The sequence below is a fragment of the Silurus meridionalis genome, chromosome 19 (assembly GCF_014805685.1).
Source record: "Silurus meridionalis isolate SWU-2019-XX chromosome 19, ASM1480568v1, whole genome shotgun sequence".
NCBI classification, from domain to species: Eukaryota; Metazoa; Chordata; class Actinopteri; order Siluriformes; family Siluridae; genus Silurus; species Silurus meridionalis.
Genome location: NC_060902.1, coordinates 10,909,637 through 10,934,285, shown reverse-complemented (window position 1 = coordinate 10,934,285; position 24,649 = coordinate 10,909,637). Strand labels below are relative to the sequence as shown.

The 24,649-nt window shown below is 37.4% G+C and overlaps 1 protein-coding gene across 2 annotated transcripts in view; it reads left to right on the top strand.

Moving 5' to 3' along the window:
- The first annotated feature begins 6,311 nt into the window (after window positions 1-6,311).
- The window catches only part of rem1 (RAS (RAD and GEM)-like GTP-binding 1), a 40,448-nt gene continuing 22,110 nt past the window's right edge, over window positions 6,312-24,649 (top strand). Inside the window, exons 1-2 of one of the 2 annotated variants that reach the window (XM_046875680.1) lie at window positions 6,312-6,692; window positions 6,990-7,317. In XM_046875680.1, the coding sequence (XP_046731636.1) occupies window positions 7,002-7,317 (316 nt within the window). In that variant the 5' untranslated portion in view covers window positions 6,312-6,692; window positions 6,990-7,001. Of the gene's footprint in view, window positions 6,710-6,989; window positions 7,318-24,649 lie in introns of both variants that reach the window. The other variant, XM_046875679.1, reaches the window with a different exon arrangement.

Here is a 24,649-nt window from a genome sequence, read left to right as displayed (position 1 = left end):
GTGCACTGAATTCCACACATCCTGGTTCATATCCCAAAAGGAGGGCTCTTTGGACTGAACCTTTTCTAGGGGCCAGGAAGACACTCAGCTACAGAATACAAACATGGAGGACACAGACTTCTATTCCCAAGACAAACAAGCACTTTTCCACTCTTAATCTCCCTTATACTGATTTATTACAGGTGTTACCATTTAGGCAAACACACACACACACACACACACACATTATTTAGGAGACTCTTAGTCACACACTCAATGTAAAGTTGATGTTTACCAAGCCTTTATGTTGTTTTACTTCCGACCATGTTTCTGTCTTGATTTTTTATATTTCCCTGACTACGTATGCCTATTTGTATCTACTGACATTAATGATTATCATCAATTAATCAATAATTATTAGTAAGTATTCCCCAAGTCTGCAACCTAGTCAACCAGTGTTGATTTATTCATTGATAGAGACTCAAAGCAATGCTGTAAATGATAAAGTAATTGGTTGTAATTCTTTATTAGTAGCTTTAAATTTGGCCTGAGACAGCAAACATGCTTCAAACTGAAATCAGGAAATATCGAGCAAATCAGAAATAAATATATAAAGAAATCAATATTCAATATTCTGCATTATTTCTAGCTTCCTATTTTCAAGTAAACATATTTGTAACTACCATTTTAACAGCTTTGTACAATAGATCAGATTTTCCTCCTCTCTTCTGGTAAAGCATATGTTCAGATGACATCTGATTTGACCTAACCATCCGTGTGCTGTTCCACTGTATTTAGTTTTACTGTGGAGCATAGTGGGCAGGCAAATCTCATGCTAATTACACAGTCACTGTGGGTTAAACCCATTCAGAACAAGGAAAGGATGGGTGGTGGTAGCTGGACTTTCCTTAGCCACAGCAGTTTTGGGCTTTTGGGCCCTGAAGGGAAAACAAGGTTCCTCCAGGACCACGGTGATATTATTTTTAAGTGTCTGTATTTAAAGTATATATAATATTATATCAATGAAAAATAACAAGCTTGTCCAAGCTTGATGTCGCTGACCTCAAGATGGCGTCAGAGTTCTAATCTCTTCGTTTCACTTCGTTGTTGCTTCAATGGTAAAAACAATATCTTACATTCTCACTATATTCTCACAATGTGTGTAGTTTTCCTGCAAATGTATTAATATAAATTAATGCTAATTGCTATCCTTTGATACAAGGTTAATGATAAACTCCTTTATTATTATTATTATTATTATTATTATTATTATTATTGTTATTATTAATAATAATAATAATAAAAAAAGAAAACTGAAAACAACAACAACCATACATGGCATAGGTCTAGGCATTTTACAAATTTTAAAAAAACTACTAACCACGACTCGACTAACACAAGGCAGAAGAATACATGCTTGCATAAAGGCCTTAGAACTCAAGATAGTGTGTCACAGACAAATGGCATATGATCTCTTTGAACTGCTTCAGATCAAGAAGCACCAGATTACCAGGGACACCAATGACACAAAAAACACACATTAAATTCCTTATCCAGCACATAAAACTTGAATGTGCACCAGTCTTCTATAAAAGAAATACTGATTTGCTTATTTTCCTTGATAAACACAGTTGATTATAAATGATGTATGAATTTGTATATTTCTTTTGGGCGATTACAGGTGTCCAGCCTTTCAGTTTGCTAAAAATAAGAAAGAGATGGGTGAGCTGAAGAAGGAAAGTAAAGCAGAAACTGAGCATTATTAAATGTTTCTGCTCACTATTACCCTTTTCAAGAAATTAAAGATGGATGCAGATTAATAAAAATTTCTTCTCCTCTTATAAATGCATAACATGCACATTTCACTTAAGGAAATGGTACTGTATCTCAGTGCTTAGGGAATTTGACTTTGGGGCAGAAGGTCATAAGTTTAAATCCCAGCAATACCAAACTGCTTCTGCTGGGCCCTTGAGCAAAGGTCCATAACCTTTAATTGGTCAGTTGTATAACTGTATTTGGTAAGTAACTGATAACACAATGTTTCAATTAGTTGTAATTTTAGAAAATCCTAAAGCATTTTCTTTGTTTTTGGTGGATACTGTTTACAATGTTATTGCTCCCTTGACTTTTATTTTATTGGGACAAACTTGAAGGTATGACCTGGCTGCTTTAGACAGCAATAGCTAATTTAGTGATGCAAAAAAGAAGGTACTGCAAGTGTAAAATGTGTATACCCACAGCAATCTTCTATTCATGTAGTGTTAAACATGCAATATATCCTGTACAAGAAGGAATTATATTTTAGAGCAGTGTATGACCTTCCTTCCTTCCAGCTGTAAAACTGATTAGGCAGCTGTACATTTAAATTGAGAGTGGGATTTGCATAAATGACATATTTATTCAACCCCAAGTTGGGACACTGTGTAAAATCGGAAGAAAAAAAAAAATCTCATAAACCCATATTTTACACAAAATAGAACATGAGCTATGTAGAACTGAGTAAATGTACCATTTGAAAGAAAAAATAAAGTCATTTTAAATTTGATGGCTTAATAAAAATTGGGATGCGGCAACAAAATCTGGAAAAAGTAAGTGTTATTAAAATTAAACAGTTCGAGGAACATTTTCAACCAATTAGGTAAACTATCATCAGGTCAGTAAGATGATTGGGTATAAATAGTGTATCTTAGAGAGGCAGAGTCTGGCAGGCCTGTTAACGACTATGTCTACAAATTGTGGAACAATTTCAGAATTATGTTCCTCAACATAAAATTGCAAAACTCATCATTTACAGTACATAATATCATAAGTTTAAAATAACCTGGAGAAATCTCTTTGCATAGCAAGGACAAGGGAGAAAATAAGTATTGGTCGCTTGTGATCTTTGGGCCTTCAGGTGGCACTGCATTTAAAACAGTCATGATTCTGGAATGGAAATCACCCATGCAGAAATCACTGTCCATAAAATCCAAAAATGCAGGTTAAATCTCTCAACTTTTTTGAGACCTGTTGCAGCCATAAAATTCTTTTTTTTTTTTTTTTAAATAGTATATATTCTCAGTTTAAACATTTGATATGTTTATTTTTTGCTTTATTTTGAATAAAATATAGATTCATAAGATTTGCAAATCAATGCATTCTGTTTTTTGTTTGCACAGTGTCCCAACTATTTTGTAATTGGAGTTGTATTTTACACACTCATACTTGTCACATATACATTTTTTTTTTATCATTTTCTATGTATAATACCCTTTTTACTGTTGATGTAAATCAGTTTTCATTTTAGGTTTCTTTTAATTACAATACATAAGGCACTCCTATATATAGCCTCGATTTGCTATCAAAATAGCCTTAGCTGATCGTGCTATGTATTCCATAGAATGTTGGAAACATTCTTTTGAGATTCCAGTCCATATTCATATGATTGCATCATGAAATTCCTACAGATTGTTTAGGCACACTTTCATGTTTTTTATGCATTTTTCAGGTTTCACTTTCATTTTCCCAGCCCCAAAAGTGATACTAAAGAACTCTGAACTCATTGTCTTGTTAATGAAACCGGTTTGAGGTGACTTTTGCTTTGTAATATGGTGAATTTCAGCATGAAAATGCACCATATTACAAAGTAAAGTCAACAAATAAAACAATCCCCACACCATTAAATCACCTCCACCAGCCTGAAGTATTTATGCAGGGCATATTGGGTCCATGGATTCAGGCTATTTTGCCAAATCCAACCGTTTACTTGCCTCAGCTAAAATCAAGATGCATCAGACCATGCCACATCTTTCCTTCTTCAACTGTCCTGTTTTGATGTTTTGCCTGTGCCCACTACAGCCTCAGCTTTCTGTTCTTGACTGACAGAAGCAGAACACAATATGCTCTTCTGCTCTTGTATTCTTAAGTATTGGACTGTTATGCAATCTGAAATGCTTTTCTGCCACCTGAATCATACAGACTGGTTTTCTGAGTTTCAGTCTGTTTAAACCAGTCTGACCAATCAGTCTCCATTGATTCTCTCATCATTAAGGTATTTCCTTCACAGATGTTCACTGGATGTTTTTATTTCATTGCACTAGTCTGAGTAAACTCTAAAGTCTGTTGTGTTTGAAAGGAGATCAGAGGTATAGGAATACTCTACATAAAATAATTTGGCCCCCGATAATCATGCCACCTTTAAAAATCATATTTTGTTTTCCATTCTGATGGTTGATTACAATTGATGATTGTAATATTAGCTGAAGCTCCTCAGTATTTTACAAGATTTTTTGTATGTCAAGTGTCAAGCAAAATAATGTACGTGCAAACTATTTTATTAAGTGCAAACCAAAACAACTAAAAACTATGTAAGCGAAACAAAAAACAAAACTACTGTTACTTAGAAGTGGTAAGGTACAACAGTGAGTGAATATATGCATTTTTGTACATTTTAACAAACCTTAAAATCCTTAATTTCTCTTAGGATTCTCACAATGACAAATCTTTACAATGAAACATTGTCAACACTGAACACATTGACAATAAGAGAATAAATACGATATGGCTTAATTAATACATGAAGAGACAGAAATTCCAGTAAATATAGTACATTTTTCAGTTAGTCAATACTTGTTGTTCTTGCATTTAAGAGCATAAATAAGGATTAGAGAGCATTTAAAATGCAAAAGGAAAAAAAACAAAGAAAGAAAACACCCGCAAAGACTGCAAAGGAAAGCTGCAGTGTGCTGCTTTGAGGAGTGTTATATTACACATTTGGAATAGACTTCTTCTTAAATATGCATTCATGGAATCCCAGATGGCTATTAAAGGTTAATAAAGGTTTCATATTTCCCAACAGCTTGTTCAAAAACAACATGACATTTCCTCTCCATGACAATCTCTTATATTTTTCATAATTCCTTACACTTCAGTTGCTAAAGCTTGCTTACAATTGCTTGAAAGAGTGTTTTCTACCATAGAAGGCTAAGATGTTTTTATTTAGGTCTATAACTCTAATATTCGTTGACCTTTTTCAAAAACGAGACTCATTTGTTTGTATTTTTTTACGTTGTGTCACTTGTTTTCGCAAACACTTTATAATAGTTTGCTTTTATTTGAGGATAATGGAAACCATATTTGGGATTTCCTGAAGCACTCGTGACAAAGGCAGGAGTTTAATGTCTACAGATGGCCCAGACGAGGCTCTCTATTTCCTGTGTTAAACAAAACCATTCCAGAACATAATGACCATGTTTAAGGGCAGATGTTCCATAAAGAGACCCTGTTTTCATTCTGATCTACAGACTTCATAACTGCAGCTGTTCAGGCAACTTGCACATAGCCTCAGCCTAACTCTGTGTGTGTGTGTGTGTGTGTGTGTGTGTGTGTGTGTGTGTGTGTATGTGTGTGTGTGTGTGTGTGTGTGTGTGTGTGTGTGTGTGTGTGTGTGTGTGTGATGTGTGGGTGGAACAGTAGATGATTTAAATGGTTTGTTCTGTCACAGTATATTAATAATTACTCCTAAATATAGTGAATATATGTAGTATATAATATGGGTCAATTTTTGAGACTGTATGGTTTACAATAGATTGACCACACAGGGTTACCTATGCAGTTATAAAACTAAAAAAGCATTTAGATTTTATTGTTTTAAAATTAATTTAGAAATGGTAAACCCTGGTAGAGAGTATTCATTTGAATGGAAATTCCATATTGAGAAACCTGCATAACTTAATACACTTGCACTTTAATACATGTGTTTTGTGAGCTTTTTAACACCAGTTGTAAATTTCTGTAAACTCTGTGACTGGTGGGATTTTGGGACATTGCTGTAATTGCCTTAAGTGTGGGAACAGGGCTGGTTTTATAAACAGTTTAGGGCCTTCATCACCCCAATGCATGGCCAACTGCCTTGATTATTTCTGTTGTTTCAGTTGGAAACGTTTCAACATTGCCTTAGAGAATATGTCTTCATGGTAAGGCTATCTGTAGGACATATCCTAACTGTTACAACTATTTACACTGTTGACAAATTATGAAGCCTCTACCATCTATTTTTTACTTGATTCATTCAAGATAACTTGTAAGATATCTGGAATTTAACTTTTGAATGTTGCTGTGCTGCTGTATCAAGAATCTGGTTTATTGCCAAATTCTGTACTAGAAGGCTGAGCAACAGGCAGGAATGGAAGATCAGCATTACTATGTAAATTGTATGTTTCTCCATAGGAGACTGGGAATGAATTATCTTGAGAGTTTCCAGATACCACAGAGCTGACGAATCAGTGTTATTTAAACAGAAACAGGAACGGGGATGATGTGGAAGCATTAGTCTGTGGGTTTATGGCTAAAAGTGCTGTTCGCGCAGAGTTTGGACTGCGAGTGCGACTGTGTAGACTCTTTGTAGGTACACAATCTGTATAGACTCCGAGAAATAGCAAAATATGTATGATTGCAAGCAGGATTAGTAGCCACGGCGACTTTTTGTAAAGTCAGGCGATTTCATCCTTGTGTTAGAAAAGCCGAGCGTGAGACGAATGAGCGGCGCACAGAAGAGGGAGGGAGAAAGAAAGAAAGAACAGCCCCTGATTCCACTCTTGCATTTTTAACGGCGTTGTGGAACTTTGCTGGTTGTCGCTATGACTCCTGGGCTATACCGTTACATCCTTCACAGCTGGCACGCAGCGACTCCGCAAAACTCACCCAGACTCAAGGACAAGACAAAGGAGTTACAGGTAGCTCCAGACTACAGGTAGCTCCAGCCTAACTTTATAGTACAGCTTCACATTTCTACTACGCAAGAGTGAATATAAACGCATGGGCATGCCTCGAATATAGGGACTTCTTTCTTTTTCATTATCTTTCCACGTGCTTTTATTCTTGAATCTTGGGGTGCAAATCTTCATTTTTTACTCTGCATTATCTAAAACAAAGCAAAAGACGTTTGATTCTGTTGGGTTCCTGTTTTGAATCTAACCTTTTGGTTCAGGCAAGCTGTCTTTCAAAGTATTACTTTCCTTTATTGGCTGAAGGTGTTTTAAGAGATGACACTGAACACACAGAGAGAGGGAAAAGAAGTGGTGAGAAGAAGGGCCAGTACTCCGATCCCCTCCTCTCGGCATGGAGTAGTACAAAGAGAACCTGAGCATCCTCCGCTTGCCCAGTCCACCTCCTACCAGGCTGGAGAAACGAAACTCCACCTGCGAAACCAGTGGTCCTCTGACTCAGGGGAGTCCGACAGCTCAGGCTATGAGTGTCTTTACCGTGTAATCCTACTGGGTGATCATGGAGTCGGCAAGTCCAGCCTAGCCAGCATCTTTGCTGGAATCCAGGAGAAAGATGGCCACAACTGCATAGGCGGTGAGTCCACTTAAAAACTTGCATGGAATCAAAAGCATTGGTTGTAAATGTGGGTTTTCAGGAACCACCATTTTCAATTTCTTTTTTTTTTTTTTTTTTTACTTATTATTAAGTTCTGATTATTGTTATTGTCTATTGTTGTTTGACTGGTCATGAAGTAGTTTGATACAAACCTCAGGAAATAAAACCATAGACTGTAAACCAAATTTGTTTCTCAAGTAAAATGTACAATTACTTATATAAACAAATAATCAGGTAAAGGTAATACTTAAAAAAGTTTTAAACTTACTTTCAAGAAAGATTCACATAAAAAAATACATTTGCCTTAAAGCATGATAACTCTGATGAAGAAGACCTGTCATTATACATACAGCATAAATGTTAATTGTCTCTAGCAATGGGGAGATTAAAGTGATTACACTCTTATTTTTGCTGTTATTGTTAAAAGATCTCTTTAGGAATTTAGATCTGATGCTAAAAGTAACCATATGACCATATAATCGTATAATTTACGATTATAGAGGAATGTATTGTTGAAATATAATGAGAGGAATAGTAAAATACATTTTCCTCTTGATAGATAGATAGATAGATAGATAGATAGATAGATAGATAGATAGATAGATAGATAGATAGATGGATAGATACAACTTTATTGTCATTGCATAGTACAGGTACACAGCAACGAAATGCAGTTTGGCATCTACCAGAAGTGCAAAAATGTAGCAGTCGTGCAAAAGTGCAGATAAATATATGGCATATTTACAGCAAGTGATAAATATGTAAACATATGTAAAGTGAATAAATATAAAGTCAGTAACAGTGCAGAGATGTGTGGACATCAATTTAAAGTACAGGAATGGTTCTGAGGCTATGGCATTAAAGAGTAATGTGCAGAAGTGAAGGTTAAAAAATTATGGCATTTTAGAATAAGCAGCTAAATAACCAGTCGACTATATCTATATATAAATAATTAAGCATATGTGCAGTGAATAAATATAAGGCAGTAACAGTGCAGAGATGTGTGGACATTATTAAGAAGTACAGGAATGGTTCTGAGGCTATGGCATTGAAGAGTAATTAGCTAGTCGAATAAACAGTCTAATATATATATATATATATATATATATATATATATATATAAATATATAACATATATATATATATATATATATATATATATATATATATATATATATATATATATATATATATATATATACACACAGGTTATATACTATATGTAAATTTATATACACAGGTTATATACACAAAAAATAATTAAATGTTGGGCAGAATGTACAGTAATGATATAAAGATACATAGATAAAAATTGTGCAGATGTAATGAGTAATAGAAAAGTATGTAATATGTACATGTATAGTACAGAGGTTATATACAGTGTTTCGTTTTGTGTTTTGTAGTGATTAGCGGTGTAGTGTAGAGTTCAGTAGTGTGATGGTGGATGGAAAAAAGCTGTCCTGAACCTGCTGGTTCTGGTGCGCAAGTTCCTGTATCTCCTTCGTGATGGAAGGAGGTTAAACAGTTTATGACTGGGATGTGAACAGTCCTTGATAATGTTGTGAGCTCTGCGCAGACATCTGCTGTGGTGAAGGTGTTCAATGTCAGGTAGTTAATATATAGCAAGTCATATGTATTAGGTGAGAAAAACTACTGCATTTAAGTCACATTCTTATATTTTGTTAATCTCAGTCTCTTCCTGAAAGTTATATTGTTGTCCATGCATAACACCAACCTATGTATCAAATCATGATTTCTCAAGAGCTCACTCTTTTTAGAAGTGAAGTCTACTGTAATTGCCTCTGGCACATAGCCTTGTTTTAGCTCCCACTACTAAACTGGTTGATTAAACACACAAGATGCCAGTTATGGTGTTTGACTTGAAAGCATTAAGTGTATTACAGTTAATATTAAATTCCAGTCACAACAGAAACTTTGGTATTCTGATTTGTATGCATATGTGATTATGTGTTGTAGTACCTGCTGAACTTGATTTTGACTTCATTTATACATAAACACTATTGAATACATAAGTAATCAGATGGTGCCACAACTTGTTTTTGCTTTTACACAATAAATACACAATAAAAGTCTTCATGTAATAATTAATAAAAAATAAAAGTGATTACAGACTGTTTGGTTTCTATCTAAAACCAATTCCAATAAAGTTGGGACAAAACAGAATGCAATTATATGCTAATTTTATAAACCCATATTCTATTCAGAATAGAACCTATAAAACATATCAAATGTTTAAAATATGGAAATGTACCAGGCTGGAAAAGTGAGTGTTACTAAAAAGGAACAACTTTTCTTAGTTTTGCAAATAATTAGTTTAGTTAGTTAATAATTAGTTTAGCTATTTGGTTCAATCTGAATGCTCAGATACAAAGCTTGCATCTCTGATGCTATGGGGCTGCATTGGTCCATATGGAATGGGCAGCTTGCACATCTGAAAAGGCACCATCAATAGTAAAAGGTAAACACAGGTTTTAATTCATTTTTCAATTCATTTTAATTTGTATAGCACTTAAAAATCTTATATGATTTATTTGCTTTTTACAATGGACATTGTCTCAAAGCATCTTTACACAGATTAAGCGGTTATAAGGTTGTAGAAAATAATTTGTAAGTTTATTGCCTATATGTTTGTTCCAATAATTGTTTATCCCTGATGAAGTCAAGTCAAGAAGCTTTTATTGTAATTTCAACCATATATAGCTGATGCAGTACAGTGATACAGTGAAATGAAACAACGTTCCTCCAGAACCCAGGTGCTACATAAAACAACATAAAACAACAGTCACAGAACAGAAAAAACACAGGGCCAAGAACTAAGTAGGAAATCCTTGCCACATAAAGTGCATGTGTGCAACTGGTGCAAACGGTGCAAAAGACAACACAAGACAGTGCAAGACAACACAGGACAGTGCACGACAATATACAATACACAAAACACAAAATAGCTCTGCCAGTAAACCTTAACAAAGTCTTAACAAAATAAGGTGCACAGTAGTAGAAAACTGTAAACAATATTGTGCAATTTAAACAAATAGCAGCAACCAAGATAAAGTGAACAGTGACAAAAATATGTGGACAGAATATTGTGCAGAAGAACAATAGAACAATAGCAGCAATCCCAATGAGGGAGCCAATGGTGACTGTGACAAGGAAAATCTTCCTGAGATGGTATGAGGAAGAAACCTTGAGAGGAACCAGACTCAATAGGGAACCGATCCTCAGCTGGGTGGCACCGAATGTCCATTTATTACAGTTTCATTGTTGATGTGTGTAGTAACAGATGCATAAATGCAGATCTATTCATGCAACCTGTGTTCCTGCGCCATTGTAGTAGACTGTTCATATTAATTACAGACTAAAACCATCCTCAAAGCTCTTGAGTTGCTCAGCGGCTTTATGGATCTTTGGCTGTATATATGGAACCATCCTCAAATGCACAGGGTGGGCTCCAGTTGGTACGAACTTTATCAAGAGGTAGGATGTCAGGATGAACTGGGCAGATTCAAAGAGAAGAAAGGACAGGAACACTGGTCGCTGGAACATCAGGGGCATGTTTACTCGACAGAGAAGGGGGGGCAGACAGAGACAGAGAGGAAGAGAGAGAAGAGGGGTGAAAGGGATAGAAAAAATAAAGATTGTTAAGCATTCTCATTATTTAAATATTAAGGACACTATACAGTGTGATCAGGGTGTAAATTGGGACTCCGTAGAAGAAAGATCTAAGACCTAAGAAAGACTTACTGAGAAAAGGCTTGTATAAATAAATGTGTTTTCAGCATAGAATTGATCACTGAGACTGTGTCTGAGTCCCGAACACTAATTGGAAGGCTATTCCATAACTGTGGGGCTTTGTAAGAGAAAGACCTGCCCCTGCTGCAGTCTTCATTACTTTAGGTACCAACAAATAGCCTGCACCTTTTGATCTAGGTAGGTGTGGGGTATTATAATTTATCAAAAGTTCACCTAAAGACTGTGGTGCAAGACCATTCAGTGCTTTATACGACAGTAGTGTCATTTTGTAATCAATGCAAGATTTAATTGGGAGCCAGTGTAGACTGATTAAAACAGGGGTGATGTGGTCATATTTCCTAGTTCAGGTAAAGACTCTTGCTGCTGCATTCTGGACTAAATTAAGCTTATTTATGCACTTACTAAAACATCCTGACAGTAAAGCATTACAGTAGTCAAATCTAGATTTAACAAAAGCATTAACTAGTTTTCCTGCATCCTGTAACGACATCATGTTACTTATTTTAGCAACATTTCCAAGGTAAAAAAAAGGCTGCAGTGGTAATGTTATTCACATGAGCCTCAAAGGAAAGACTAGAGTCAATAATCACACTAAGATCTTAGACTGTTGTACATGCTAAAACAGAAAGCCATCCAGAGATGATAGGCAATCCGAGAGTTTACTTCTAGCTGCAGGTGGTCCTAGTAAAAGTACTCTTATCTGAGTTGAGCAGAAGGAAGTTATCAAGCATCCACTGTCTGTCTTTTACACATTCTTTAACATTGTTAAGCTAATCTTTCTCTTCTGAAATGTACTGTGTGTATCATCAGCATAGCAATGGAAGCTAATACCATGTTAACATATCATTTCCCCAGTGGCAGCATATATAAAGAAAAAAACAATGGGCCTAAGACAGATCCTTGCGGAACACCAAACTTCACCTCAGTGAGTGTAGTGAAATAACCATTTAACTCAACAAATTGATAACGATCAGTCAAATAAGACCTGAGCCAGAAGAGAGCTGTTCCCTTTATTCTAACAACATTTTCTAGTCTAGCAACGAGGAGATTATGATCATAGGTGTCAAAAACTGCAATAAGATCAAGCAACACAAGCACGGAGTCACAGCCCTGATCAGAAGCCAATAACAAGTCATTTATCACTTCAACCATGAATGTCCTAAAGGCCTAAATCTTGACTGAAATTGTATAAGCAGAACTGCTGTGCTACAACTTTTTCTAGAATCTTTGAGATAAAGGGGAGGTTTGATATTGGCCTATAGTTGGACAGCTGACAGGGGTCAGGTTCAGTTTTTTTAATTAGGAGGTTAATAAATGCCAGTTTGAAAGATTTAGGTACGTAACCAGTGCTAATGGAAGAATGAATTATATTTAGAATAGGTTCAGTTATTTCTGGAATTATTTATTTGACGAAACATATAGGTAAATGATCTAGAACACAGGTTGATGCTTTTTATGTGGAAATAAATTTAATTAATTAATTTGCTTGAATAAGAGTAAAACTTTGTAAATGATGATCTGTTATAATTGTTGTGGGGGTCTACAGGGTTATTTATAGAATCGTTTTTTTTTTTTTGCTTGATTTTCAACTTTCATTAGAAAAGTTCATGAAATCATCCCTGCCTGTTGATTGGTATGCATGTTAGTACAGCGTTTCTATTCCTATTAAATTTTGCTACAGTACTGAATAAAAAAAATAAAAATCTAGGATTATGCTTGTTATCTTTTATGAGGGTAGAAAAATATGCAGATCTAGCAGCACTAAAAGATTTTTCATAACTCAGGAGGCTCTCCTTCCATGCTATTTGAAATACTGACAGTTTAGTTTGACCCCATTTACGTTCTAATTTCCGAATGGTCTGCGATCAATAGTATGATCAATAGAGCAACATATGCATCAATCTAGACAACACTATTTTAGGGAAGGCCTTACATATTTAATTCAATTCAATTCAATTCAATTCACATCTGCTAGGTAGAACCTATTGCAAAAGGCAATGTGCAAAATAGTAATAAAATTAGAGTTAACATAAAAGTAAGAAAATATAGCAATATATTAAAAAAAAGAAAAAAAAGGAAATAGTAAGAACTAAAATAGAAGAAAAATAAAATAACCATTAAAATACAACAAATAAAATAAACGTTAAGAAGCAGAAGACTAAGCACACCCACTACAACAAAACAAAGGCTTTGGTGAATAAGTGGGTCTTTAGTTTAGCTTTAAAAGTAGAGAATTCCCTTTCAGAGGTAAGATATTGAGGGCGGGAATTCCAAAGCTTAGGAGCTGCCACTAAAGCGCGGTCACCCCACGATGGGTGCGCAAATGGATAAGTTCATTTAAATACAAACCCGATTCCAAAAACGTTGGGACACTGTACAAATTGTGAATAAAAAAGGAATGCAATAATTTACAAATCTCATAAACTTATATTTTATTCACAATAGAATATAGATAACATATCAAATGTTGAAATTGAGACATTTTGAAATGCCATGCCAAATATTTTGATTTCATGAGAGCTCCACGTTCCAAAAAAGTTGGGACAGGTAGCAATAAGAGGCCAGAAAAGTTAAATGTACATATAAGGAACAGCTAGAGGACCATTTTGCAACTTAGGTCAATTGGCAACATTATTGGGTATAAAAAGAGCCTCTCAGAGTGGCAGTGTCTCTCAGAAGTCAAGATGGGCAGAGGATCACCAATTCCCCCAATGCTGCGGCGAAAAATAGTGGAGCAATATCAGAAAGGATTTTTTCAGAGAAAAATTGCAAAGAGATTGAAGTTATAATCGTCTACAGTGCATAATATCATCCAAAGATTCAGAGAATCTGGAACAATCTCTATGCGTAAGGGTCAAGGCCGGAAAACCATACTGGATGCCCGTGATTTTCGGGCCCTTAGACGACACTGCATCACATACAGGAATGCAACTGTAATAGAAATCATAACATTGGCTCAGGAATACTTTCAGAAAACATTGTCGATGAACACAATCCACCGTGCCATTCGCCGTTGCTGGCTAAAACATATCTAAACATGATCCAGAAGCGCAGGCGTTTTCTCTGGGCCAAAGCTCATAAAATGGACTGTGGCAAAGTGGAAAACTGTTCTGTGGTCAGACGAATCAAAATTTGAAGTTCTTTTTGGAAAACTGGGATGCCTTGGACTAAAGAGGATAAGGACAACCTGAGTTGTTATCAGCGCTCAGTTCAGAAGCCTGCATCTCTGATGGTATGAATTTTGTACTGTACCAGGCGTCAGTGGGCAGAGAGGAAAGGACCGGAGTGATGTGTGCACCCCTACTGGTACCTGTTGAAAGCCTGCTGCAGCGTTCTGAACCAGCTGTAGGTAATAAAGAGAGGACTGATTAATTAATCAACTTAAATAAAGAGCGTTGCAGTAATCCAATTTAGAACTTTAGAAAATCATTAATGGCTTTTTCTGTGTCTTTTATCAAAACAAAAGGCTTCACCTTTGATAGTAAACAGAGTTGAAATAAGCTTGTTTTTACAACTGAGGTTACATGCCTTGCAAAATGTAAATTGCTGTCAGATATGATGCCTAGGTTTCGGACCTCGTTTTTAAATTCTGGTGCGGGACCTCTAAGGTTAAAATTAGACTGCTCCTGCGTACTAAATAATATACATTCACACTAATTCTCATTAAGACTTAGAAAATTACTAGCCAGCCAATATTTAATGTCAGTTAAACAGCCGGACAAGGACTGGAGCGCATTGAGTGAATCTGGATTTAAAGGAACTCATATTTGGATGTAATCAGCATAGAAGTGAAATGAGATATTGTGTTTTCTAATGATATTACCTAGAGGTAGCATATATAGGGAGAACAACACCGTGCCAAGTATCGATCCCCTGTACACGATAGAGTTGAGGGAGGCTCAAAGATGAGTTGTCACCCCATCTTACAGAAAAACTTCTATTTGACGTGTAAGACGTGCACCAATCGAGCACTGTACCCCAAATTCCAACCAGGTTTTTTAGCCGAGAGATGATAATCTTATGATCATGATCTTATGATTATGATGGCTGCTGTGAGGTCTAAAAGGATCAACACAACTGGGCAGCTGCTATTGTAACCGTATACTTCTGTGGTCTGCGTTGTGTTGAAAATAACCGACAGGAGAACGCCAGATTTGGTCTGCATAGAGAATGTATTTTTATATACAGATTGTCACAACAGCTTCAGCTCACACACCGTCAACACTCTTCCGCTCGGGAAAGAGAAGGAAAAAAGGGAGAAAAAGGAAGGTAAACAGAAAGGGGAGGGGAAAAAGGTGAAAGAGAAAAGGCGGGAAGGGGAAGAAAAACAAAAGGATAACCAACAAACAAGGCCAAAGTAAAATTAAATTTAACATACCAAAAAAAAATAACTCCATACACACTTATACAGATGAGCATATGAAATGCAACAAGATTGATTTCAAATATGGTTCGTCAATGCATACCTGCATAGAGAATGTATTTTTATATACAGATTGTCACAACAGCTTCAGCTCACACACCGTCAACACTGTCAACAAAAATAACATTCCAGAGTGCATAAATTCACATGTTTCTGTGTGTGAATTATTTTCAACCAATGCTAGCAATTAATCTTTAGCATGGAACACAGCATACCTCTTCCGCTCGGGAGAGAGAAGGAAAAGACCGTTAAAAGAGCAATCAGCAGATATGGCTACCTGGACTGAACCACTTTGTTGTTAAAGGAAGGGGGGGGAAAGGAAGGTGAACCCATTATCTAATTACAGACCCCTAAAATGTATTTTACCAAACACTGATGATTTCAACAAATATAGAACCACAGTGAATGCATAAACAAGAAAATCTAGTGAAATAAAACTATTTCAACCTTGTTACACTATCTCTTGCAAGCATTATATCGTTGTGAATCTTTAATAGGGCAGACTAAGTGCTATGACGTGTTCTGAAACAGATTAAAATTTCTCCAGAATTGAATTTTCATTTAAAAATTGTTGTCATTCATAAAATAGTTCCTCTAGTTCTTTAGGGAGGAATGGTAAGTGTGAAATGGGTCTAAAATTAGCTAAAACAGAAGGGTCAAGATGGGTTTTTTTTAAGAGTGGAGTGACGACAGCATGTTTAAAAACATCTGGCTATGCTACACCACATGGCCCGAGGTTTGAGAGAGCATAGCGGAGCAGACATACTTCAAAAACTGCAAAGCAAGCAACAATGCTAGGGCTTCTTTCTTTATCGTAGAGTATTTTACTTGATGTTTGTTAAATTCACGTGAAAAATAACATACAGGATGGTCAATTCCACAGGCATCCTCCTGTAACAGCACAGCTCCAGCTCCTATTGCACTTGCATCAACTGCAGGCTTAAAAATCTTAGAAAGATCTGGAGTTGCAAGTACAGTTGAATCACATAACATGGCATTCACACTGTAAAAAGCATGTTGGCAATCCAGAGTCCAAACAATTGGTTTGGATGCACTAAGCAAGGATGTGAGGGAAGAAAAAGTAGAAATACTTTTACAAAACTACAATAGTAGCCTGCCATTCAAAAACAAATAAAACACCAGCTAATATGAATGAATGACTATCACAAAGAATCTTAACAGGTACTGAAGAACATGTGCCATCTGTTACAAATGGCTGGTAACTTGAAGCTCCCTCAAGGAGTCAAAGTCACTTGTTTTACTGGAAGCACACCACTTGTCCAACAAGGTTTCTATCTCTTGGGCAAACTCTACAAATGTCTGTGAAGAAAGTTTTCAAGATTTCTGAACCTTTGCTTGCAGGCTCCAGGGACCAACTCATAAGCATACGCTGCTTTAATTACCTCATACCATAAGCTATCCTCAAAGGACAACAAAGAGCACACTGTCCAAGCTTTTCCAATGAGCTTACACTTGAGCACAAAAGACCACAAATCCGCCGGCAAATTTAAGGATGTAGCTATAAGCTGAAATAAATGTCTACTCCACTTTCTCTGAAAGGGGGAACCAACACAATGTTTTTACCAACATCAAAAGCACAGGCCTTACAGGAGGTGCAGTATTTTTTTTTCTGGACTGAGTCCTAGAAACTGATACACTATAGTGAGCAGCTATTTCTAACAGGTCATCCTCTTGACACCTCTCAAAAACATCCAGACTTGGAGAATCAACAAACGCTTGGAGATCAAAGCTTGACTATTGACCAGTCAACCAAAACACACAATTAACCATAAACACAATAACCATCTCTGTACTATCCCTATCCAAATAGATCCCAGGCAAGCCCCCACTTGTTACGTTCCTACCTTGGCTAGGCCCAGTGGAGTGTAGGAACAATAACAATTTAGTTGTTGCGGTTTGTTTGAACAAAAATAGTATGAAATTTTCTTCATAACACACATGTACATGCTAATGCGTATATGTAAATGCATACATGCTGCATTAAACTTTACATTTATTACAAAAAAGAACTTTATAACCATCCACTAACCCCGCCCCGTAAATGACAATAACTGTAGACAGGAAGGTTTCTACAAATGCTCAACAATCATTTGACCTGATGGACAGCAGTAATAAAAAATGTTAAAAAAGTGAAAAGAAAAAAAAGTGACCACACAATATAAATAGAGAGACGCGACATATAATAATAAAGAGTTATTTAAGGGACTTGTATATAATGACCTCTATGCATTTCAATCTCCCTGCAAGAATAGCCTTATTAGTTTCCAGGTCTTATTGAAAATAGATAATTTGTCCTTTAATGTAAATCTCAATTCTTTCAAGTGCAACATATTTCCTAGTGGCCTGGCCCACATCTCAAAAGTTCAGGACCACATCAGCTTGCCACATCTATAAGATAAGTCTTTTTGCAAGTATCAAACAGAATGAGATGGCCTGTGTTTGATATATATTACAAAAAGCTCTCTTTGCTCCCAATAGTACAACATAAGGCTCAGGTGCCAGATTGATAGAGTACACATCAGAAAGAAATTTAAATATACATTGCCAGAATGGCTGAATTTTACAACATGACCATAATAAATGAAATGAGTACTGAGGTTTTACACTTATTACTGTTTAAAGAAATCATCGGATACATTTTATGAAGTCTAAAGATTTGCAGTAAAGAAATCTATGAATGACCTTAAACTGAATTAGATGATTCACAGAACGTATGTACATTTCTCAAGCATTCATCCCATCTATTGTCATGAATGTTAAAACCAATTTCTTCTCCCAATCATGTTTTATTTTTTCTGTACTGTTGTCTACTTTATCTAATAGTAACTTATACAATTTTGATACGTTACCACTGGCTCTAGGGTGTACATTAACAATTGTCTCTCAAATAGGATTCAAACTCAGAATCTGAAAGTCTGGAATATGTTTATGATTTTATCATAAACATATTGCAGACTTTCAGATATTGTGTTTAAATCCTTTTCCATTCATATATATATTTCCATTATGTCTGGTCGGAGGTTTGTTGAGCGTCTAATGAAATGGCACATCTTTGAGTTTTTCTTGTTATAAATTATGATAAACAGCTGTCTCAAATTAAAGTATATGTGTCTATTGGACATAAAACTGTTCTGGTTTTAATGAACAATTAAACATGTTTACTTTTTCTGTCTATTAGCTAAAATATTACTTATAATCTTTGATTCTACAGGAATGAGAGAAATCGGACGATAGGACCACAGCAACTTATCTTTTCCAGGCTTTGGAATGAATACTATACCTGCTAGATAAATTGTTATTGAAAATTTACTGTGTGCAGTTGCACTTTTAATCAAATGATAAATCATTGGTGCAAGATTATTCTTAAATCTTTTTATAATATTCAGCACTAAAGCCATCAGAACCTGCAGATTTATTTTTAGGTGTCAGGGATGCACCAGCCACACCTTCCCCAGAACCACCTATCACTCCTAGCAGTTCTCCATCGTACTAACTACCCGCACCTGACACTCATCAGATCACGTCCTATTTAAGGCTGGCGCTTCCATCGTATCTCCGTCCATTCTACAGCTTTGACTGGAGGACAATGTAGTACTACGTCTTGCTACGGACTTTCCATACCGCTGAGGATTACTACCTTTCCCTGTGAATTGTGTATTCTAGAGACTTTAGCTTTCTAAGATTTACCTGGGATCATTGGAACTTTAAGTACCTTGTTGTTTTTGCCGTTTTTTCCTATTTTTGCATTCATTTTCATTAAATCTTCGTTCTGCGGAATTTCGGTTTCCAGCGCGTTCTTCCGGCCTAACATTAGGTAACTGTGATATAACTTCATTCACTCCAATGTAATTTCTTTATCCAAACTTTGTTTCGCTTTAGAACTAAGTCAAGTCAAGTTTATTTCTATAGCGCTTTTCACAACAGACAATCATTGTCTCAAAGCAGCTTTACAAAAATCAACAGTCAAGGTAAATGGTGTGCATTTATCCCTGATGAGCAAGCCTAATGACTGTGGCAAGGAAAAACTCTCTTAGATGTTATGAGAAACCTTGAGAGTAGTTTTTTGTCAACAATCAACAGATAAAGTAGGCCAAAAGGCAAGATTACGTTACTGTCACAAATACACTGGTCTCTTAGTTAATTAACCCCAAACCTGCGTACTCTGGGTATGTCAGTTACAGTGGCGTGCCATGTATTTGGTACCTGGGCCTTCAGTGAGGTCTTACCCGACTTAATCCACCTCTTAATACAACCACTATCATGTCGCAATTACAGAAACCTACTATACAAAAAAAAACGCAATATAACAACTCGTGGCATTACAGAGAGAGGGGCATTTCACATACGGAGGGTAAATACCATTTTACTAAAGCAAGAAACCCAGTTTAGACAACTCCAAACCTCTATACTACCACCGCAACTGTGCCACATACATCATCTGGAGCAGTTCAGAATCAAAATTTGTTTAATAACATGACAAAAAATTTAAAAATGTAAATAAAATACAACCTACTCAAAAGAGAAGCATACTCATAAATTGCATCGCTCCTCAGAGGCTGTAATCCAGTGGTATTTACTGGAATTCGCTTGTATTCAGGTGGTCTGGAAGTGGTGAACAAATTCTTTCCTGGGATGAGACAAGCTAGCTAGCCTCGAGGTTGGCCGACCTCTCCTCACGATATCTAGCTTTTTATTGAAATTGTATTTTTAAGTATGTCTGAAACTAAATAAGTATGTCTCTTCCTCCGTAGGCAAAAAAAAAGTCTAACTCTGATGTTTTAATGTGTGCAGAGCGCTACACATGTGTTTTACCAGTCAAACTTGACTATAACTGTTTCCCTCTGACCAACCAGAGGATGGAAAAATGCTGACACTGTTCTGGGCCTGTGAGTCGAATATGAAATCTGATTGGTTAAAAAAACAGACCCATTGCTAATATTCTCTATGGCCAAAGAGCCAGCAGTACAGACTTTGCAGGCCCTGGGCAGATGTGATTGACATGGCAGCAAATAGAGGCGGAAATCTGATTGAACAAAATATCTAACATCTACATACATTTACTGGAGCAGTGCAGCCAAGAGAAACGCTACAAGAATACGCTACGATAAAATAATGAGAATAAACTGTTGGGAATAAATTAATACAATTTAATGGAAGAAATATTGGAATTTAGGTTGTAAATGTAGTCAGTGCTTCTGATAGTGTTTAGGCCAGCAGAGAAGGCTTTGCTGGCCCTGACCGGCCGCCACTGGTCAGTTCCAAAACCCCTGTAAGGAGTTTGGTTAATCTACCCCCTATTAGTAACCCAAAGTTAATGGGCACAGACGGCAAGTACAGAAAGACATTTTCATGGTTTGGCGGATTTCAGGAATCACCATGGAAACACAAGGCGGAGAAAAGCGAGTTACATTCTTAGTTAGGTTTTAATAATGGTTTACGAAGAATATAAGCCCATTATAACAAAAAAACAAGTAATACTGCTGAATCAGCAAAAGAATGACATTTGGCTTAACAAAAAATAGCGGACAGAGTAAATACGTGACTTTATAGAATTATAAATAGGGTATTTTCCCTTTTCATTGTGATGCAAAATTCTTTTGGGCATGATGCAAAAAAAAAGCATTTACTTGCTGGGCTCCATACATTGATTTGTGTTGATAATTGCCTACTAATATACAAACCCGATTCCAAAAAAGTTGGGACATAAAAAAAGGTGAATAAAAAATTGTGAATAAAAAAGGAATGCAATAATTTACAAATCTCATAAACGTATATTTTTTCAATAGAATATAGATAACATATCAAATGTTGAAAGTGAGACGTTTTGGAATGTCACGCCAAATATTGGCTTATTTTGGATTTCAAAAGAGCTACACATTCCGAAAGAGTTGGGACAAGTAGCAATAAGAGGCCGGAAAGTTAAATGTACATATAAGGAACAGCTGGAGGACCAATTTGCAAATTATTAGGTCAATAATTAACATGATTGATTATAAAAAGAGCCTCTCAGAGTGGCAGTGTCTCTCAGAAGTGAAAATGGGCAGAGGATCACCAATTCCCCCAATGCTGCAACGAAAAATAAATGACTCTAATCTCAGCCCTCCTTTCATATAAATTATCTCAACTGGATCTACTTGGTACCCCAGTTTGGTCTTTTGCACTTTTTTTACTATTTTGTTTCTGTTTGAAAAAAGTAAGTTGCTGTGGATGTTTTTCTGTAGTGTTTGTTTGTGTATGTGATAGATTTTATATACTTGCGGTTTGACACTGGTGAAACAGGTGGACATTTTAAATTCGCATCATTCATCATTGAATATTCTGCCTTTCTGCAAGCACTTGGGCAATTTTATGCGAGGTGATTATTAAGTCCCTCTTTACACAGCCACATCTAGATTTGTCACGTCATTCAAAAGTGGACAAACACAGGCCAGAACCTGCATCTTGTACTTGTGTGTGACATGTCGGATCTGTCCCCTGCTTTATTTTTTTAGGTGTTTAGATTTCTAAATACCTGTGTTTGTGTGCAGATTTGCATGTTTGTTGCTGTGAATTGTCACTGTTTACCGGAGACACGTACCGGCGTCCGCGAGGGAAACAAACTGGCGTCAGGAACAGGCTGAGGGCACGCGCACACCGCAATCCCTTACCTAGTATCCTGCTAGCCAACATCCAAGTTCCAGAGGGACATTCGGAACTGCAACCTTCTCTGCTTTACCAAGACATGGCTAAACCCAGCGGTACCAGAACCGGCCGAGTTTTTCTCGGTTTACCGCATGGACAGAACACTGAAGTCCGGGAAGTCAAGAGGAGGTGAAGTGTGTCTGATGGTGAACAACCACTGGTGCGACAGCGCGAGCATTGTTCCCCTTTCACGCTCCTGCACATCAAACTTGGAACTACTGACCATAAAATGTCGGCCCTTCTATCTACCTCGGGAATTCAGCTCGGTCATAGTCAGTGCCGTTTATATTCCACCTCAAGCGGACACGGACACTGCAGTATGGGATTTACATGAAACACTAACACTTCACCAAACAAAGGTCCAATCGGTGGCCGCTCTGCAGGACGATTTAGATGACGCAGACTGGAACAAGTTCAGGCGCAGCTCTGATGACGTCAAGATGTTTACGGAAGTGGTTGTGGGATTCGTCGGGAAACTAGCGGATGATACGGTGCAATAAAACACCATCAGAACGTTTCCCAACCAGAAGCTGTGGGCGGATAAAACCATCCGCGACGCTCTGAGATCCCGCTCTGCTGCCTACAACTCGGGGCTCGCCACCGGGGACATGGTCGATTACAAGGCTGCGTCTTACAGTGTTTGCAGAGCGGTGAAGGATGCAAAGCGGCACTACGGGAGGAAACTAGAGTCACAGTTCCAACATGAGGGCTCTAGGAGCATGTGATAGGGACTAAGAACAATCGCAGACTACAGAACACCATCTTCTAGAATGGTGAATGCGGACGCTTCTCTGGCAGATGAGTTAAACATCTTTTACGCTCGTTTTGAGGCTGCAGCTAACCACGCTAGCGGCACAAACAGCGTGCACGCTGAGAGAGCCGGAGAGGTGAACACGTTCACCATTTCAGAGCATGACGTGAGGAGGGCATTCAAGAGAGTGAATACCAGGAAGGCAGCAGGACCAGATGGCATCACAGGTCGGGTTCTGAAAGCCTGCGCTGACAAGCTAGCACTGGTGTTCACTGAGATATTCAACCTCACACTGGAACAGTCTGTTGTCCCTCATGCTTCAAACAGTCCATTATTGTTCCTGTCCCAAAGAAACCCCAGCCCGCCTGCCTCAACAACTATCACCCTGTAGCCTTGACCTCAGTAGTGATGAAGTGCTTTGAGAGACTGGTCAGAGACTTCATCACTGCATCACTACCAGACACACTGGACCCCTTACAGTTCGTGAACCATCAGATTCGTTCTACTGAGGACGCCATTGCTCATCTCCTCCACTCTACGATGAGCAACCTGGACTACAGAAAAGGGAATTATACAAAGATGCTGTTTGTGGAAAAAACCTGGAGAGATGGTGCCAGGAGAAAAACCTTCTCCTGAACGTCAGCAAGACTAAGGAGTTGATAGTGGACTTCAGCATGAAGCCGGAGCGGTCATACCAACCACTAAACATCAACGGGACCCCAGTGGAGAGAGTGGACAGTTTCACATCACACAGGACCTTGGTCTTGGTCCTGTCACATCAACACCCTGTTGAAGAAGGCCCGGCAGAGTCTGTACCATCTGAGATGCTTAAGGGACTTTAAACTACCCTCTCAGGTGCTAAAGACTTTTTACACTTGTACCACTGAGAGCGTTTTGACGGGTAGCATCACTTCCTGGTTCGGGAACAGCACCATGCAGGAGAGGCGAGCCCTCTAGATGGTGGTGCGTTCAGCTGAATGTACCAACTACACCCGAGCTCCCTAACCCGCAGGACATCTACAGCATGCGGTGCCGGACCAGGGCCAGAAAGATTGTGAAGGACCTGAGCCATCCCAACAATGGACTCTGTTTACCTGTTGCGTTCAGGTAAATGCTTCCGCTCCCTGAAAGCAAACACAGAGAGAATGAGGAGGAGCTTCTTCCTGCAGGCCATTCGGAGTTTGAACCAGTAAACACCCAGGATCTAAAAGCTAGTCTACTCTCTTCATTGTCACATTTTTCTGAAAATTATTTTCTCTTTCTTTTCGCACTACAACACTTTAAACTCTGGACTGTCACTTTAACTGTGGATTAGCACAGCACAGTGCACTTTATACCACACCACACCGCACACGGTCACTTTAAGGACAATCACATCAACCACCTTATGTGATTACTGTTTACTGTACATAAGCATACCTTGTATCCATAAGCATACCTTGTATATACACTTTTTCCTTTTGCCTGTCGTACTCTGCATGTATGTGTATGTGACAAATAAAATTTGATTTGATTTAAAAAAGAAGCCATATCTAAACATGATCCAAAAGCGCAGGCATTTTCTCTGGGCCAAGGCTCATTTAAAATGGACTGTGGCAAAGTGGAAAACTGTTCTGTGGTCAGACAAATCAAAATTTGAAGTTCTTTTTGGAAAACTGGGACGC